This window comes from Octodon degus, unplaced genomic scaffold (genome assembly GCF_000260255.1).
Source record: "Octodon degus isolate 3935 unplaced genomic scaffold, OctDeg1.0 scaffold00075, whole genome shotgun sequence".
In the NCBI taxonomy this organism is placed as follows: Eukaryota; Metazoa; Chordata; class Mammalia; order Rodentia; family Octodontidae; genus Octodon; species Octodon degus.
The window spans coordinates 3,730,261-3,750,359 of record NW_004524651.1 but is presented as its reverse complement, the minus strand read 5'-3'; the positions used below and the strand labels follow the sequence as shown (position 1 = coordinate 3,750,359).

The 20,099-nt window shown below is 43.4% G+C and overlaps 1 protein-coding gene and 1 pseudogene across 1 annotated transcript in view; one reads left to right on the top strand and one right to left on the bottom strand.

Moving 5' to 3' along the window:
- Colec12 (collectin subfamily member 12) overlaps window positions 1-4,983 on the top strand; it is a 176,476-nt gene extending 171,493 nt beyond the window's left edge. Inside the window, exons 9-10 of the mRNA XM_023720380.1 lie at window positions 3,087-3,232; window positions 4,312-4,983. Of these exons, the coding sequence (XP_023576148.1) occupies window positions 3,087-3,232; window positions 4,312-4,331 (166 nt within the window). The 3' untranslated portion in view covers window positions 4,332-4,983. The remainder of the gene's footprint in view (window positions 1-3,086; window positions 3,233-4,311) is intronic.
- A 13,620-nt stretch (window positions 4,984-18,603) lies between these two features.
- Window positions 18,604-19,019, bottom strand: LOC101560886 (annotated as a pseudogene).
- Between the last annotated feature and the right edge of the window lie 1,080 nt (window positions 19,020-20,099).

Here is a 20,099-nt window from a genome sequence, read left to right as displayed (position 1 = left end):
TTTTGTGCATCTTGGTATGATTTTATTTAAATGTCTTTGCAAAAGGTTTATTTTTCTTGGAAATGTGGTATTATAAGTTGAACTAAATTCAAAAATTTTAAATCTTTTTAAAAAATGCTTAAAACCATTGTTTGAAGCAAGCTACAATTCCCCTATGATGAATGCTATCACTATGTATACATAAAATGTACCAATAAAAAAATTCCAGGAAAAAAAAAAAAAGAAAAAAAAAGAAACCGAGACCAAGAAGCAATAGAAATAGAAAACAGAACTGGTGAACAGGGCAGATTAAGCCAAGCTCCAACTAGGATAGAACAAATGTGGGCGCGTCGTTTGGCAGGCTGTCCCCATGAACAGAGTCCACTTGTGCTGGACAAAGCAGCTGCGTGGGGAAGGCTCGCTCTGCCCACTAGCTCCAGGCAGCAAGCCTCTCACCCCACCCCCTCGCTCACAGTTACACGGTCAGATCACCAAGAAGGTGACATCTTGAGGGTTCCCCAGAACAGTTCCTCTTCCTCTTCCTGTTGTCCACAGATGATATTTGGTAGGAATATGTTGGCAGTAACCTAACAGACTTTTATAGGATAAAATATGGTTGCTTTTCTGTCCCTGCAAATGGCTCCAGATAATGTCATTCATTGGGTTTTATGGTACACAGACTCAAAACAAAAGACTTTAGTGTCTTCTAATTCAATATCCATGGCGCTGGCCCATAGGTCACATTTCTACCCGCGGGCTGGCAGTCAGGCCCGGAGAGAGCAACCTTCCACAACACAAACCATGTAGTGGGAGAACGTCTTGCTGAAGAGAAACATTTCTCACCGCTCTTGTTTTCCTACAGGATGTTTCTCAGCCACGTTAGCGTCCATCAGTCTTACGGGAGATGAGGAAATGTGTGTACTAGGTTGTGAGGTTGGAAGGAGGTAGCCCCAAGGTTGAGAGTATGTGCTCTGTCTCCACTAAGGTGACCCCTAAATCCGTGGGGTGCTCCACATCCTCTAGCTGCTGTGCTTGCACATTTACAGCTTGCTGGAGATCCAGTGTTTCCAAGGTTCCTGGTGTACTTAAGTACATATGACACTAACTCATTGCTTCTGTGATGTGTACACTGTAGTGTGGGATTCAGGCATTTCAGCATCGAATGTACCTGTGAAGGAGACTAAGGCCCTATTTAAGCAGGCTCTTCTACATACAACTGTTCACATGGCTGGTTCTGTTGTATGATGAGCGTGCACGCAGAGGTTTTACCACAAGTTACTCCCTGGGATTTAGCTTTTCCAGAGAGATGCTTTGAGGCCTTGGGTATTCGGTGCACAGGAAGAATTAACTCTGGCTGGCCTTGGGGCACCCCACCTCCCTCCCCCACAAATCTGCATCCCATGCTTAGTTCTAAAGAAAGCTTTGAGGATGGTATGTAAAGGATTCCAGTGACATGGAAAACCAAACGGAGAAAGGTGACAAAGATGATGTCTTTTCTTATCACTTAGTTATCCTCTAGTTGATAAGTCCTTTTTATCTCCGTAAAGTGACTGTAAGGAAAATGCATGTTCTAAATCCAAAGAAACCCTATGTATACAGTGTGTGGATTAACTAAGAAAGGAAGACTATCAAATGTCCCATCTGTACACGTTCAAGAGCCACAGATCTCAAATTCTGTAAACCAAACTGGAATTGATTCCCTCCATTACTGGCAGAAATGAACGGAACAGACGTTAATAAGATCAACCAGTTCAGACATTGCTGACATTTCCAGGTGTGACCAGCAAGTTGGACAGAAATATACAAGAAAGCACACGTGGAAGTCAACCTTTTTCCTTCCAACTTCAGCCCCATCTGGCATCACTAGTCTGAGATTCTGGATCTATCTGTTGCTCGACTCCCTGTACTGTGTCACCTTCCCCAGATTATGCCTGGCACACAGTGGTCACACGATATAGATCCACTCCTCCCAAGTGTCATCCATTTTTACTCTGATCACCTGATAGTTCCCTCTAGACCTGTGGTGGCGATCCTACAGTACATGTGCTAATGTGTTTTTCTTTTAAGACAAAAGATGTTAATGAGTTGATTTGTCCAAATTAAGACCTCACTGTTCAGGTTTAGAGTGTTGCCTCACTTCCCCACTCTGATTATAAACAATGCCCTCTGGTTTTGCCTCTCTTTCTGTCAGAAGATGTAGGGCACCATGAACTCATCCCCAGGGGCCCTAAGAGCTAGGTGGGTGATGGGTGACTGAGTCACCCCTGGTGGGAGTGACTCCTCCTTCACATGTTCTTCCAGGCCCTCAAGAGTCCAGCTTTTCTCCTTGGGCAGAAACCACAAGCTTGAGAAAGAGTTAACCTCCAAGAATGGGGTCCAGAAGCGTATCTAATTCATTGCACAGAAACAGATTTAAGGACCATAAGCTCTTAGCAAGTGGTGCTTTGAGCAGCAGCATCCAAATTAATAACCCTCAAGTGAACTCACCCTAAAGAGAACTTACTTTGAGTCTCTCTCCCAAAAAAGGTAGTAAAATGCATCAGTCATTTTCAGTTAAGTTACTATTTTTTTTCTGACATTGATGAGCTATCTCCATCTTAGTCAGAGAACCATGTTAGTTGTGTATAATTGTAGGTTCTTGTAAATGTGAATCAGTGTTCTCTCAGAACTTTGTCTTCCTGATGCTTTGATATGTTAAGAGACAAGATAGCAAAATGTACAAGAATGTCTCTAGGTTCTCACAAAAGTGTGTGGAGACGTGTGAGATGGCCCCTAGTGCATGTGTACTTACACACAACTATGCCCGGAATCAGCATTCTGGGACATACTAGAAAGTCATTCATCTAACTGGGTCCGACAAGGATCCCTGGGCATGATGAGGACGAGAAGTCACTTCATCATGGCTGAGATAACAGGCGTACAGGGATGTGCTGTGTTTCTCTCAAACAGCTGCTGCTTGTTCTGAATAAGAGTTTGAAACAGCACAGTTTCATTCCAGGACAAATGATATGCTTCAGTTTGATTTTTACATTCCTCTGCTTCTCATGAGCAAAGAAAACCTTGACATTATTGTGTACATAACACTCTTGTTTCTGTTTCGTTAAAAGAAATTGGAAAGCTGGACAGCCAGATAACTGGGGTCATGGCCACGGGCCCGGAGAAGACTGTGCTGGGTTGATTTACGCTGGGCAGTGGAATGACTTTCAGTGTGAAGACATCAACAACTTCATTTGTGAAAAAGACAGGGAGATAGGTAAGCAGTTGATAGGACTTAAGAGGGAGCTGCAAGGGCTATGTCCTATGGTTGGGCACAGCTGGGCGGACCAGTGTCTTCTTCCTGGGCCTGTTATGAATAATTGAGTAAGTTAAGTGTGTTGGACATACAGGAAGTGAAACGGCCTAACTGTTCAAGCCAGTAACTTAGTTAATTGTTCTTTAAGATATGGTACCCAATGTTACACCTTTCCCATGGGAAAACTACCTCAGGCGGCCACATGAGATTCCACATGTGTTGGGCATCTGCAATAAGCCATGTGTTGTACTAATACTGGCAGCATGTAGTCTGTGCCCTTTGTAAGCTTAAAACCAGAGAGATCTTTGGAGATTTTCTTGACTACAAAAGATGATCAGAAACTTCATTGGCTGTCTGACTCCTGCATCTGAAGTTGATTTTAAGTCAAGACTTTTACAGGTTGGAAGAAATGGAGAATAAATAGTATGGGTACTGGGATTCTTTGGGGGATGATGGACAACTTTTCCAAGATTAGGTCTTATTGGCACCACTTTTAACTGAAATAAACTCTTTAGGTGAATTGTGTGGTTTGTGAGTTACATTTCAATAAAGCTTTTTTTTTTTAAAAAAAAGGATAGTGGTAAACAAAGCATATGTCGCTCATATTATTCTTACAAGTAACTGAGAGACAAGTTGTTAATATACCCATTCAACAGACAATCACCAAGTGCTTTCCACGTGTCACACATAGGTCCAGAACACAGAAGGAACTCACAGTCTGGTTAGCTGAGGTCAGAAACGTGAAAATCCCCTAAACAAGACAATGGCAGATGGTGACATGCAACCCAGATGTCATCTGTGTGCCTTGTTCAGTCATTTGGGATTAGAGTCAGGACTAGCCTTACCCAGAATAACCTTCAAAGTGAAGTTTAGCTTTTACTTAATTTGAACAAGAATGTTACACATTTCTTTGGAAAAGTAAACACTGTTGAATGATGGGCTTCATTCCTACAGGTTTGTTTTTTTTTTTTTTCTTTTTGAATTGCATGTTGACTTCATTCTTTAAGCAAAAGTAACACCAGTCTTGCTATCTCTTCTAGGACTATCACTGGCACTGTAATGGACCACGGTGTGATGCCATGAGCAAGCTTTCGGACAGTTTCTCCAGGGCAAAGGAAACTCCCCTTGGACTGCATCAGCTTCTCACCAGATGGGGGAAGGTGTTGGAAAACAATTATTAAAAAGTTGATGGCTACTGTTCATTTGCCATTATCCAAGGACTTGGGAACCAGTATGTTCCCCCAGTTGACATGCTGATTTTCAGTGTGCAGATGGACTGAATCACATAGATTTTCCTCAGTCAATAACTGTGCAATTACGCAATAATATCTTCCAAATTTCTAAAATGCTCCGATCGAAAAAGACTAGCAATGGTTGTGGAGCTACTGGAAGAACTTAAACGTACACTGTGTAAACAGTTCCTTAACATTTCTAAGATCCCAAATATAGGAAAACTATGCAGATATACAGATACATAGGCCAACTCTTAGTAACATGAAATATACTTAAAGAGCTTTTAAAACTTTGTATTTTTGTACAAAATATTTGCCTTTTACAATTTTTCTTTTTTGTTTTGTCATTTTACCAATGTAATACATGGCGCCAAAGAACAATAATGGTACTAATAAAATCTCATAGGGTTTCTTGTCAGATTCAGTTCTACCCAGTGGCAAAGAATTTTTTCAGTTGTGGTAATAAATGTATGTTATATATATTTTAATGTACTATTTCCTGAGAGGAATGAATCACCTTGCAGATTTTGGTGGCAGAGAGCACAGACATGGCTTTAGCCTTCACCAGTTACCACCCTGGATGTGTGCCTGGTCACTGGAGGAAGTGGTTTACCCCGGATGTGTTTTTGCTCCACAGTGGCCAAGCAGGGGTGGTGAGGCACCTCCTGGGAAACGCAGAGGCCCTGGACCTGGCATCTAGAAGGCCTGTTTATGACGTGCATGAACAGCCTTAGCCTGAGACCTACACTAGATCACATACTATCAGGAGAATATGACAACATACTGGCTAAAAGCAGAAAGCTGGAAAGATGGAACCAGCTCAATACTATTTACAAAGTCTGTTTTTCTTTAATCACACTCAAAAACAACTCCAAGGCACATGCGCAATGAAACACAAAAACAAACTTCCAGCCATTGTCTTGAATTTCAATGAAGCCCATCTTCCTTCCACTCCTTGACTTGCCATTGAAGTCTCATCAGAAGTGCTGAGATGCGTCACTGAATTTAACTGGTGTTACAGGTAAGACTCCATCCCTCCACTCCTAAGAGCCTTACCAGGCAGTGCTGCTACCCATCCCAAATAAAATGGCAAAAGAATAAAGACGGAAGGGAGCTGACACCTGCAGCTACATGAACTGTGATCACCATTCATGTTGGTCTTTCATTGTCCTGAGATCTAGTGTGGCTGGTAGGACCCCTTGTTGCCTGGTCCTAAACTGCGGAGGCCTGTAAGAAGCAGCAGGCGCTGAACTCCAAGACCTCTGTGAGAACTGTTATAGACTAAACTCAATCCTCTGTCTTTTGTTCTTCCTGTTTTTCAAATGTCAGCTGAGGTTTGTGTATAGGAGAAAGTTGGAATTAACTGTCTGATGCTGTCATCACAAGAGACAAGTGCCAGCTTCCCACACGCTGCTGTCCTCCAACAACTACCAATGGAGGGGTTGTTATTTTCAGGTGGGGCTCCTTCTAACAGCCCTGTGAAGTAGGCCTTTCACACCCATTTTACAGGGGCTGGGGCTCAGGGAGTGCTGCGACTTCTTGGGTGAATGGTGAAGACAGGATTCACACTCGAGCCTTGAATATGTTTGCATCTCTTCAGGAACTAAGGTCCTTCTTCACAGCACATTGAATAAAACCCGATGACCTCATGTCACACATGACCAGATTCCTCAAGAACAATCTCTGTACTTGGCTATTTCTGCCTCCATTTTCTATTTGCTTCATAACAACTATGCTCTTTGGAGAAGAGTTTGAGTAAAGTATGAAGGCATCTTCAGCCACCAGATTTACTATGAGAAGATGGGCAAGTTTTCTCTCTAAATGGCTTTTGAAAGAGTACAAGCATAACAAGGTGGGGGGAAGGCGGAAGCACTTTCCTCTTCGGTGAGCCATGTTGACTAGACCTCCCTATCCACCCTTCCAGTTTGAAGCAGTCAGGATTCCACCTGATACACAACGAACAGTAATAACGCCCCTCCACATAAATCAGGTCACAAGACCAAGCACATGAGTTTTGCCTCAGCTGACTGATTTCTCAAGATACAAACTCGTGGACTCATTTGTGACCCAGAGTCATAACAATAATTTGTCATGCATATGCGCCACTTGCAGATATATCAGCAGGTCTGATGTTCATGCAAACTATTACTCTGCTTTAGAGTGAGGAAAGTAGGACTCAGGGTGAGCCTATGCCCCCTGTTCACATTCTTGTCACAATTTCAAGAAAGTAAATCTGATCAGGTTTTTGTCCTTGGTTTGCTTATTTGTATTTGTTTTTTTAAACCTGACTTTGCCTAGGGTGGTCTCAAGCTCATAGGCTCAAGTGGTCCTCCCTGCTTCAGGCTCCCATTAATGGGACAATGGGCATGTACTACACCTGGCTTAGTTCTCTATTCTTAGGTCCCCTAAATCCAAATCTATCCTCCCAGAATCCCAGGTGCCAGTGGAATGGACCCAGAAGGACAGTGGGGCACTGGGGCCCAACTCCCAGCTCCATCTTCAACCCTCGTTGCCCATGCACTCAGCAGGCAAATCATACTACCTGCGCATTTCACTATGCTCTGTCTGACCTCCATGCTGTACCTAGATTTGCTCACTGCCTCCTTTACCTGGGAAGTACCACCTTTGACAGCTCAAGTGTCATTTCTCATGGGGATCGTTTTCCTGTATACTTGCCCAACTGATTCCTCACCTTCCATGCCCAAAAGCTATACCAAGTGCTCTGAGGAATACAGAAGGAAACTCCTTTACTGGACTAGATGACCTTCAGGCTCACTGACATGCTTGCAGCTACTGAAGAAAAGAGAAAGGCTGGGCCGGGGAGATAGTTTGGTGGTTGAAGTGCATGACAAGTTCTAGGACCTGGATTCCATCCCTAGTACCACATGCTATGCTGAGACAAGCATAGTGATCAACAAGTCTCAGGTGCATAGGGAGACCCTGTACCAAATAAATAATAAATAAATAAATAAATAAGAAAAAGGCTAATGTGGTCAGTTAGGAAATCTTGAACTAGAAAGTGAGCAAAGCAAAAGGAATGAAGAAACTGCGAACAGTTTGGTATGTATTAAATAATACAGCCATCCCTCGGGACCCGTGAGCTGGTTCCAAGATCCCACACAGATTGTATCTCCAAGGATGCTGAAGTTCCTTATATATGTAAAATGTAAAATGGCATAGGATTTGCCAAAGACCCAGGCTCCTCCCACATACGTAGATCATCTCTACATTACTTATAATACCTAAAATAATTAAATGGTATTTAAATATGTTATACTATGTTTTTTAGAGAATTACAAGAACGAGGTCTGTGCATGTACAGTGAAGACACAATTTTTCTCCAATATTTCAATCCACAACTGGTTGAATACACAGATGTGGGGCCCGTGGATACCAGGGGAAAACTGTATCAAAATGAATAGAAGATGAGATGAAGGAGTCCAATAGAAAACCTAACTCATTCTGTTTACCAAAATATGGCCCAGAGTCAGAGAAAAACCTTTAAAAACTTGTTTTAAGAGTCACTGTGATGAGGAATCTCATTTCTTACTATATTTGTCTTGGTTACCTTTTACTCGTTGCTGGGACAAAGTACAAAACATGAAAAATTAAGGAAGGAAAGGTTTATTTAGCTTACAATTAGTGGAGGTTTCAGTCCATACTTGGCAGGCTCCAAGCCACAGTAGCATACAGCAGAGGGCAGTTGTTCCTGGCTGTGGAAAAGGGCAAAGTGAAGGGCAGCAGCTGTGGCTTCTAGCAAGCCCCTCTTCCCTCCTTACATTATAAGAAGGATATTCTGGGGTGGGGGTGCAGAACTCACACAATCTCTATGCCTTCCTCTTGCACAGGATGAGGATGTTTACAAAGTAAGAACCCCGGTTCCCTGCTGAGTCACTTAAACTTTGAAACTTCTCAAGTTGACACAATGTACCAACCAGTACAATACTCAATAGGTGTAGAAGTATGGCAAACTTTCCAGGCTAAGAAATTTTTCCTCTAATTATTCTATTTTCCTGGGAAGAACCCTTTAATGCCCTGGTATCATATTTATCTTTTTAAATTTTTTTTCTTATTTTTTAAAGAATACAAAATTTTTTTAAAAAACATTAGAAATGATACAAAATCTCACTAAGCAAAGTAACAGGAATTCAACAATGATTGCTGTATTGCATAATGTTATCTTCAAGTTAGCTGTTTAGGTTATCAGCTAGAAACATGAAAATTGGTTAAAAAAATAATCACAACAACAAAAAAAGTATGAGGCAGCGGCAGCTGCTGCATCTGGGACACCTCCAAGTTAGGACTTTTCTTTGCATACCTGAGGCTGTCCATGGTGGCTCTGCAGCTGTCATCATGCCACAGAATGAATATACTGAATTACACCATAAATGCTATGGGTACTGCTTGGATTACCATGAGAAAAAAAGAAGGAAAGTCGAGAGGCTCATGAACATTCAAAGAAGGCAAAAAAATGATTGGCCTGAAGGCTGAGCTCTTTCACGAACAGCGCCATGTGGAGAAAATACAAATGAAGAAAACTATCAAGATGCATTATAAGAGAAACACCAAACAAAAGAATGATGAAAAGACTCCACAAAGAGCAGTATCTGCCTACCTGCTGGACAGAGACAGTCTCGTGAAAAAGCACCTCCAATGTGATTAAACAAAAATGAAAAGAAAAGGCAGGAAAATGGAAAGTTCCTCTGCCCAAAGTTCATGCCCAAAGAGAAACAGAAGTATTAAAAGTTATTCGAACTTGAAAGAGAAAAAAGAAGGCATGGAAGAGGATGGCTACTCAGGTCTGCTTTGTTGGAGATGGCTTTACAAGAAAACCACTTAAATAGGAAAGATTCATTAGACCAGTGGGCTTCACTTTAAGAAGGCCCATGTAACACATCCTGAACTGAAAGCCACCTTTTGCCTGCCAATACTTGGTGTGAAAAAGAATCCTTCATTGCCACTGTATACAACTTTGGGTGTTATTACCAAAGTAACAGTGACTGAGGTGAACGTGAGCGAGTTGGGCCTGTGACACAAAGAGGCAAGGTTATTTAGGGTAAATATGCCCAGGTAGCCAGCAATCCTGAAAGTGATGGATGCACTAATGCAGTCTTACTAGTTTGATCGATGTTTCATACAGTAACTTCTTACACTTACTGAAGACTAGAGACCGATCAGGAAAAACATAACTTGAATACTGCTGCACAACATTCATGACTACATTCATCAAGAAAACTATTTATTAAGTTGTAAAAACACACTTTAAAAAGGTATAAGAAAATAAGAATAAAAAGTATTTAAACATTAACTGTTCCTTTCAAAAGACCAGCGGAAATCGGCAGTACAATTATCCAAACTATCCTGCATATATACATAAATGTATCTTTTTTCCTTCTCTCTTTTGTCCTTTTCCTCATCCCAGTTTTTACTGCCCACTGAACAAATTCTTTCCCTTTCAGTGTCTATTGTACCTTTCAGATTTTATTTACTCTTTTATATTCTCACACTAGACAATATGATGTTTGTACATGTGGGTCTGATTTATTTAACTCACCAATGCAGTCTCTAGTTGCATCCATTTATCTACAAAAGCACATTGTACAAAAATACCACACCTTTTTTATTGATTCCTCAGTTGATGGGCATTTGGGTTGTTTCCAAGACTTAGTTATGACAAATTGTGCTGCTATAAACATGGGTGCACATATATCACTGTGGTATGATGATTTCAGCTCTTTTGGAAAAATACCCAGGAGGGGAATAGCTGGCTTGAATGGGACACCTCCAATCCTAGCTTTTTCAGGAATCTCCATACTGATTTCCACAGTGGTTGTACCAGTCTGCACTCCCACCAACAGTGGTGAAGAGCTCCTTTCTCCCCACAGCTCCTCCAGCATTTGTTATTGGTTGTGTCCTTGATAATAGCCATTTTTCCTGGTGTAAGATGGTTGTCTCAGTACTGTTTTGATTCGCATCTATTGAATGACCAATGGATGTTGAACATTTTTTCATACATTTGTCATTTGTATCTCTTCATTTTTGAAGTGTAATATTTATCTCAATGACCATTTTTGGATTGGGTCTTTGAATTTTGCAGTCCTGATTTTTAAAAAATTCTTTATATGCTCTAGATAGGAATCTTTTGTCTGGGGCACAGTTGGCTATAACTTTTCCCCAATTTTGGGGTTTTCTTTTTACTCTGTTGGTTATTTCTTTTGACATATTTACCTTCTAAATCATAAAGCAGATGTTGACATTTTGCTCCACTTATCCACCTTCTTTATTTCTTATATATCCTTTGAAATCTGTATGCATCCTGCCCAGGTATACCAGATGGCCAAAGGGCTAGTGGAACTCACAGTAACTGCTCACACTTTTCTCTGGATTTTGCATTTTTCAGTGAATAAGGATATGAATGAACTCTCCCAATCAGCCTTGCATGACATGGCCAGGATTATATCCCAGGCCCCAATCTTCTCAAAGGACTCATTATCCCTAAGTATATAAGGCAGTGATTGCTGTGCAACCTGGGTGGAGTGAGCTGCCAGGCCTTGTGCTTCTCCCAACAATTCATCTGGACAGCTCATTAAGTGGGCTTAGCCATAGGGTCTCAAGTTAGTCCCCTGGGCCCAGAATGGAACACTGTCCTTTGGCCAATCTTGCAGTATCTGCTGCCAGAGCTTGCTGTATCATTTAATCATCATTCACAGTGCTCCACTAAATCACTTCTGGAAGCTACAGCGAGTCAAGATTCTTAAAAACCAATTGTTTTGCTGTGGAGCACAAAAAGCTGGGCCAGGCACAACATAAATAAGTACCAAGTGCTCTGTAGGAGCCATGGTGGCATCCTGTGTGGATGAGGAATCTGACATTTACTCTTCAAAGAAACTGAAGGACAGATGAGTCAGGTTATGATCCCAACAACTGGGGCTTGAATCCAAGTCCCCTTGCTTCCTGTCTTGCTGAGTAGCCTGTGCTTTCTGCACTGCCTCTCATTCCCCATAGCCATAAGAAATCAACCAACTGAACCTTTTCTTCTGAGAGAAGCAGGGAGACAGTGGAGGAATCCTGATTTGTGGGCTTTGCAAATTTGGGTTAGTTCATCAGGTTGCAAAGGTTTAATTTTATCAGTTGTTCCCCCTTTAACTCACACATCAGCTTGGTTTTTATCCTTCTTCATTTAATCATCATTCACAGTGCCCTACTAAATCACTGCTGGAAGCTACAGCGAGTCAAAAGATTCTTAAAAACCAGTTCTTCTGCCGTGCAGCAAAAAAAGCTAGGCCAGACACAACATAAATAAGTACCAACACAAATATCTACGAGGGATACTGACAGAATTGTAAATATTAAAACCATGTCAGTGGCATAAACGCCTGCCTGGCAAGTACAAGGTCCCAAGTTTGACCCATGGTACTGGAAAAAAAAGGGCAAAATATTAAAAGTAGGAATTCAGGGGATACTGTTAGTTGCCACCTGTCCTGATGAGGCTGAGATTTCCATTTTGAATTTTTAGAATACGAGATCAATCATATTTCAATGATATTCTTTTGAATAAGATTAAACAAACAAAAACATTTAATTTTGATTGGAAATTTTAAAGTCACAAATGGCTTCCATTAGTGATGTGAGAAATCCTGATTTCAAAGAAAAAAACCTGCTCTATAATTCACTGGATGCTCAAATACTAAAGGTATAAATTTTGGCTAAGAGAGAACCATAAAGAATATTCATAACAGGAAAATATACAAATCAGGAATTAAAAAATATTTTTCTATTCATTTTTAAATTCCCAGGACATTTTATATATGTACAATTTACACTTATTAAAAGTATTATGAATATAGGCTGCTTATGATGATACATAAGACTACAAAATTTAAAATTATTAAATGCCAACACAGCCAGATATGGTGGCACATGCCTGTAATCCCAGCACTCGGAGGCTGAGGCAGGAGGATCGTTGTGAGTTTGAGACTAGCCTGTGTTATAAAGTGAGCTCAAGGCCAGTCTGTATTTTTAACAAACTGACTAAATTTTTTTTGGCAGGGAGGTCTTTTTGAGACAGGGTCTCGCCATGCAGTTCGGGCCAGCCTTGAGCTTACTTTGTAGCCCAGACTGGTCTCAAATTTGCAACAGTATTCCTGCCCCAGCCACCTAAGTGCTGGGATTACAGGCTTGACTAACCTTTTTTAGGTATAGCTAATATAGTAAATAAGAGGGAAAAAATGCACAGTGGTTTAAATAGCAAATGACTAATATTTCACATAATGAAATAAAAGCACTACAGCAGTCCTTTCACTGTCAGGCATGGCAAGAGTCAGTCTAGCTGCTGCAGCCATGGATGTCCAGAAGGGGCTTGGAGAAACCATTGAGGATGAAGTCGCCGCCGTGCCCTCTGGTCTAATGCAGGAGGAACGAGTGGAGCAAGGGCTCAGGCGCCCCAGTGGCCCAGGTTTGAACCCTGCCCTCTGCCTCACTGTACTTCAGACAAGAGGCCAACAGCGCTCTTTGCCCCGCAGGCCCCCTGGCTGGCTCATGGAGCAAGCCTGGCACTGCCTGTCCCTGCAGCACTGCTTGTCCCTCTGCCGCCGCCAAGGGAGACTGCTTTGTCAGCGATCTCCATGAGAATACTTCCCAAATACTGGACAGGGAAGACGTAGGAAAAGAACTAGGATTCTGCTATCTGTGCTCCCGTAGACCAGCACATGCTGAAAATAAGTTTTACCTCCTCCTGGGTTGTGTCTACATTTAGATATCAAAATAGAAGTTCCTATCATTTTGTGCTTCTTACAGATTTGGCTGCTGAAATGAAGACCCAGGACACCCATAGCCAAAAATAGATGGAGGCTTCTTTCCCTCACATCTGACTGTAAAGACAAAGCAGCCAAGTGAACCACACTCCTGCTGTCTTGCTCTCTGCCATCCCCCGGATGTGACCCTGCTTCTATGGCCTGGCAGGATCAGCCATGCCACAACCCACACAGCAAGCTCGAGGAAGAGACAGGAATGAAATTTTGCATCTCTTTAAGAGTAAAAATCACATTCTTGTTTCAACTCTCATCTCTTTACCCAGATCATTAGTCAAATTGCCTCACCTGATTGTAAGGGAACTGGGAAAGCCTTTAGTTGGAAAATAAAATCATAGACCAAGCTAAAAATGTTATTACTATGATAGGAAGAATGGATGCTGTGAGAAAGAAGTGTAAACAGTTGCCACATCCTTGTCACCTACACAGAGTCCCCGCTACCAACACATTGCACTGCACCTCACCCTCCCACAAGACCCCGGCCGATCCCATTCTTCACACCTCCCCACGCTCATCCCCTCTGCCTCGCAGTCTGGCAGTGCCTTCATTTCCCTAAGTGGAATGTACTTTCCTGCCCCTTGCCCTGGCCATGTGACGTGCTTTGGGCATTATCCACAGATGTGATATAACCAAAGCCTTTAGACACCCAGCCTTCACCAGAGGACCTTCCCCTTAGGGAGCTGCTGCCCTCCAACAGGGGTGCTAGGATGAACACACAGGGTCAAGCTTTCACGGCCAACACATACCTGTGGTGGGCATCAGAAGTGCCCTTCCAGGCTCAGCCAGGCTCAGCCAACCCACAGGCCTGTGAAGACAGAAGTCAGTGTTGTACACACATTCCACTGGGACTCCAGGGTTGTTCCTTACACAGCATTTTAGGGCAAGAGATAACTGACATACTCCTTGGGCTCTAACCCAGCAACAGTCTATTGGGTTATTTTTGTTTATCCCTTTCGGACTCTCCTCCATCTTTCTCACTATTCTCTGGGCTTGGGGAGGTTGACTGTTAGGAGCGCTGTTTCTGTGTGTTTCCCAGGTGGGTTTGAACATGAAAATTCCTGGTAGGAAAGGGTGTGAAGGTGGAGCACGTATTCCCCTGGCTTCTCCTTGATGGTCATCAAAGATATAGGTTATACCCTTTTGACAAAGGGTGTGGCTGCTGTCAGGTGACCCAGCTGTCTCTCTGGGACAGCAGAAGTAACTTCCTCTAAGCAATAATTTCATGGCCACCCGGAGCCCAAATTCTGCACATTCTTGTTTCCCTGAACCTTGCCTGTGTCTTTGTCAAATGCTCCCTTCGTACAGTGTCCTCACCTTCCTAGTTTGAGTGGGCCAGCTCCGTCCTGTCAGACCCTGACTGACCCACATACACCTCTGCCCACCTCTGATGGTCATTTCATCCCTGGTCTCCATCTTCCACAAAGTGTGACTTCCTCCTCCTGTGGCCAAACACAACCCCCCTTTCAAGGCACAGTTCATGTTCTCCCTCTTCCAGGATGCTTTTTCTATAGTCTCTGGTGCCCAGTGGGCATCCCCTGAGACCCATCAAGGCTTTACTCCACACCAAAGAACAGCAGTCCACAGCCGGCTCCAAGGGAGCCTCAAGGGTCCTGGGAAAGGCCTCAGTGTTTTCGAGGACTTACGTAGTGGATGGAATTCTGCTTCCTAGAAACACATATTCATAGCAGGTATGTGAATTCATTTAAAGTCTACTGTTTTATAAAAAGTTCATGCTTTAATATACTAGTCTTCAGTTATTTGTGCATATAAACTTTATCTACTCAAAATGAATGTACATGCCAGCCAAATCAAGAATTTATATTCTGTCTTTGTTACAGGGCATGCAACAGGGGTCCTGTTGACTGAATGATGATATGGATGGATGGATGGATGGATGGATGCACAGGCTTTTGTTCTCCTTGCAAGCAGTTTCTTCACAGGTTCTACCCCTCCTCGTGATCTACAAAACTATAACCTCAGCACTTTGGGAGGTTGAGGCAGGAAGACTGCCAGTTCAAGGCCAGCCTGGGCAACTTAGTGAGACCTTGTCTCAAAAAAGTAAAAAGACTGAGAATGTAGTTCAAAGGCTCTGGGTTCAGTTCTCAGGAGAGAAAAAGAAGAAAAAGAAAGTGAGGAACAGGCCAGGTATGGTGGCACATACCTGTAACACCAGCACTCCAGAGGTGGAGGCAGGGGGATGGAGATTAGGCAGGATCCAAACACTCAGAGCAGAGGCTATGCAGAAAGCTGCCCTCAGCCCTTATAATTTTAGCTCTGCTGTGCTTGAGGATTAAAGCAAGTTATATGGAGGAGGGCCCAGTCACATGTCCTCACTTTAACTTCACTACCATTTTAAAGGCCTCCTCTTCAAATAAAGCTGCCCTCTGAGGCGCAAGGTTTAAGACTTCAACACAGGAATCAGCTTGAGGGTACGGCACAGTTCAGCCGGCAACACCACACTTCCGTCACTGTCAGTCAATGGCTATTTCTGACATTTTATTAAAGACATTAAGGACAGCTAGTGTGTGTTCCTCAGGCTCCCTCCTACCCATTCTAGTACCTGTCTGGGCCTTTCCCAACATACTCCTTTGTTGACGGAGCTCCACTTGGCCTGGGACTCCCTCCATGCATTCCCCTGCTCTCACCCTGGTTCATCACCAGAACCAACTCACTGCTCACTTCAAACCAACATCACTTCACTCCTGCCTAACAGTGATGGTGAACCTGGCTGAGCTTTCAATGACAGAAAGAGCCCACGGTGGCACGCGTGCCACAGGTTCATCACCCCTGGCCTACAGCATGCCATTCCAAGAGCCTTTCTTTTTTTGTATGATCAGTCTCTTCCCCACTACTTCTTCCTTCCTTTCCCCTCAGTTTATTTCTTTTTTTTTTTTTTTTTTTTTTTTTTTTTTTGAACTGGGATTGAACTCAGGCCCTTGTGCTTACCAGGAAAGCACTTACTCTACTGAGCCATCTCCCCGGCCCCTTCATTTCAAATAAACTAAAAAGGGAACTATTAGAATTTTCTTCTTCCTCCTTGAACTACCACTGTTTGTCCTCCATTTCTGTCACCAGTACACTTCCTGAAAGAATGGTCATCTTGTAGCTGCTATCTCTTGCAGACCTGGTCCCCACTGTCCTCTTAAAAAAGAAAAAGGAAAGAAAGAAAAAGAAAAAGAAAAGAGCCTCCCCTGTGGTCATCACTGACCACCTGAATATTTGTGGAGATTAAAATTAGAAAACACAGGTAAAGCATATATAGCCGAGGCTATGGCCCTCATTCGTGGTCCCCAGTGTAATTACACACAATGCTAGAATCCTGCCCTTGCCTCATTTCTCAGTCCTACTGACCATAATTTTGTGCCTCCGCCTGGTAGAGGCTCTCAGGGCCAGGGCTACGTCCACTAGCAACATGTTCAGGAGTGACTCCTCAGGACTCAAGGGCTGTGCCACATGGCCCTTCCTGTGTGAATACACTGCTGAGATGGGCAGTGCTAGCCCCCAGAAAGCAGCAGACAGCAGCACACACAACTGTGCCATTCCTCTTTCTAACCCATTCTGTCAGCACCCATCCAAGAGACACAGCCCTTCCTTGTTCTGACTCTCACCGTCCCCTATTTGTGGCACTCTGATGCATCAAGCTGTCTTTCCACCAAATCATTACTTTCTTCTCACATTTCTGATTCCACTTCCTGCTCCTACAACAGAATATTTGGGACCACGTGCCACAGTTTGGATCTTGAGTTTCCCATAAAGGCCAGTGTGGGGGACATTTAAGAGGTGGAACCTAGCAGAAGATCTTCCAGTCATTAGGAGTACACCCTCAAAACAAAGTTCTGCGATCTAGTCTCTTCTTTCTCCCTTCCTGGCAGTGAAGTCATTTCTCACAAAATGGGCACCTTCCCATGTGACTTCCACACAACAAGGCCAACTGATGATGGACTAAAGCCTCCAAAAATGAAGCCAAAATAAGATCTATCTCTAAAAATTGTAAAGACCTCAGTATGTATTGGACTGACACAAGGCTAACATACTGGGTAATTTATAAAGGAGGGAAGATTATGTTGGCCCATGGTTCTAGAGGCTGGATGTCTAGGAGCATGGTGTTGGCATCTGCTCAGGGCCTTGAGGTGCCTCATAACAAGGCAGAAAAGCTACAGGGCAAGCAGGCATACATGGAAGAGGCAAAATGCAAGGGGTGTTTACGCAGCCCACTTCAGTGCCCACTTCTAGTCCCACAAGAGAGGCATTAAGGGAGATAGCTCAGCGGAATAAGCACCTGCCTGGCAAGTTCAAGGTCCTGAGTTGGAACCTTGGTACCACATACCACAAAAAAGAAAGTCATTAATCCCTCTTAAAGACCTAATCAGCTTTTAAAGGTCTCACACTTCCTGATACCACCGCAGTGATCATCCGTTTCAAAAGAACAAAATTTTTAAAATAGCAACAATTATCTTGGTATAGTTTTATGCTTTCAACAGAGCAGCAGCCTGGTATCTGAATATGTGTCCCCCAAAATTCATACGGTGAAATCCTAGTTCCCAAGGTGGTGGTATTAGGAGGCAGAGCTTTTGAGAGTGGCTAGAGCATGAGGTGGGGTTCTCATGAATCAGGCTGATACCCTCGTAAGAAGACACACAAGAAAGCTAACTTGTTTGCAATCGCTAGTGTGCACCCACATGCTTCTCCCCACCTCACTGCTCTGGTGAAGACACAGGGACTTGGTGCCATCTATGAACCAGAATTTGGACACAGGATATTCAATCTGCCAGCCTCATGACCTTGCATTCTCACCCACAAGCATGTGAGAAAATTTTTTTTTTCTTTTTACGTCAACATTTTTAAAAAGAGCATTTTATTTTGTTTTTGTTTTTTTGAGACAGGGTCTCACTATGTAGTTCAGGCTGTCTTGAACTCACTATGTGGCTCAGTCTGGCCTCCAACTCACAGGAATCTTCCAGCCTCAGCCTCCCAAGTGCTGGGATTACAGATGTGTACCACCACACCTGGCTAAAAGAAAAGCTTTTAAACAAAATTTGGCTTGTATAATGTTAATAAATATTCTTAGGATGAAGGACTTATAGATACATGAACATCCACGCACACTTTTACAGTGACAGCTACTAGAAGGATGAAGCCTTTAAAAAAGCCAATCCAGACATACTCCTCCACACGCCAACCACCTCAGCATGTTGGTAATAGCCAGGTCTTGAAGAGCCGCTGCACCAGGGTCACAGCCAGCCCATACGCCTTTCTGAACCTGTTGCTGCTGACGACAATGTGGTGAATCTTAGCTTTGATGCTTTTTCATTAATTCACTTCTGGTGGTAAACTGTGGCACGTCTTCCACTTCAGTTTCATCAGCCATTTCCATCACCTTGTCCAGAAGGTCTTTACTGTAACTGAAGCCCAGGAAGAGGTGATTGGCCCAGACCATGGGGAGTGACAGCAGCTGGTCCAGTGGCTGCCACCTGTCTGGTGGGTCCGGGTAGTCTGGCAGGTGGTAAAGGATGAATTCCATAGGAGCCTTCCATTGCTTCTTGCTTTCAGAGTAGGACCTGAACTGCTCAGCAAAGTCGGCCGCCTGCCGCATCCGGAAACCAGCTCCTCCCCTGCGGCAGCTGCCTCGCCTCCCACCACTGCTCCCGGTGCTGCCAGCGCCTTCACTGCCGAGAGCTGAGAGCCAGGCCGCACACCGGCTTCCATGTGAGAAATTTTTGTTGTTCCTGATATTTTGTTATAGTAGCCCGAGCAATCGCTGAGGGAAAGTCCTTGTTGGGTGCATCTCGGTTCAGAACTCCAAGGAGAAGGAGCCTATGAGCTCCTAGAGGAAACAGCAGTGACAGCATTACGGAACCTGGTACTGAACCAAATGAAAAGTGCTGTGCACCAAGGAGCTGAAGACAACCAATCTTATTACACCAGCAGGCTGACAAGATCACTCCCAAAGCATCAGTCCAGAGCAGGCTTTGGGCTTAGCTTATATAGGTTTTGCAAGTTTTACAAAAGCTTAAAAGCATGGTAAATTTTTATTGGGCAGCATCAGTTATTCTTCCTTGCTGAGCAAAAAGTCCTTGAAACAAGTTAGCAAACAGGGTAAGTTTGAAGTAGAATGTGCAGGCTGTGCGGCTGGGTGTGGTCAGGCTGAGCAGGTCAGATTATCTCTGGTCTATAGCTGGGTGCAGTCAGTCAAGGTCGAGTGCGTCTAACAGAGGAGCTACGTGGTGGGCTGCATGATCTTATTCTGTCCTAACATGGGGTCAGACTACTAGCTGATTTTTAAATTTCCATAATGCAGCCTGAGCCACAGCTGCAAGGGAGCTGGAGCTTGGGACAAGAATGGAGTGCAGGATCAGCAAGACAAGACAAGAAATCCCAAGGACTAGAAGAGGGAAAGGGTTGGATAAACTTTTAGTAGAACATAGCAGCAAAGGCAGACAAAGTGTCAGGCTGAGCAACTCTCTCGCCAGGATGCTACCCGAGCCAACCCCCAGAAGCTCAGTCTACACACACCCAGGGATGAGAAATGGGAATCTTGCATTAACAGAGATTGAAACTATACTAACTGTACTTAAATTCACTGGTGACTGTGTTACCTTGAGTTTATATAATTGAGTTTTCTGCTTTCTGTACAAATCAGGATGTCATGACTTAGGAAGATATTTATACTGATAGAAAACTCAGTCTGCAAAAATGTAAACTTTGGACTTGCCAAATGCACAGTGGGTGTATTAATTCCTATCTCACAGAATTATCACAGACTTTAATGTGTTGATGTAGGCAAAG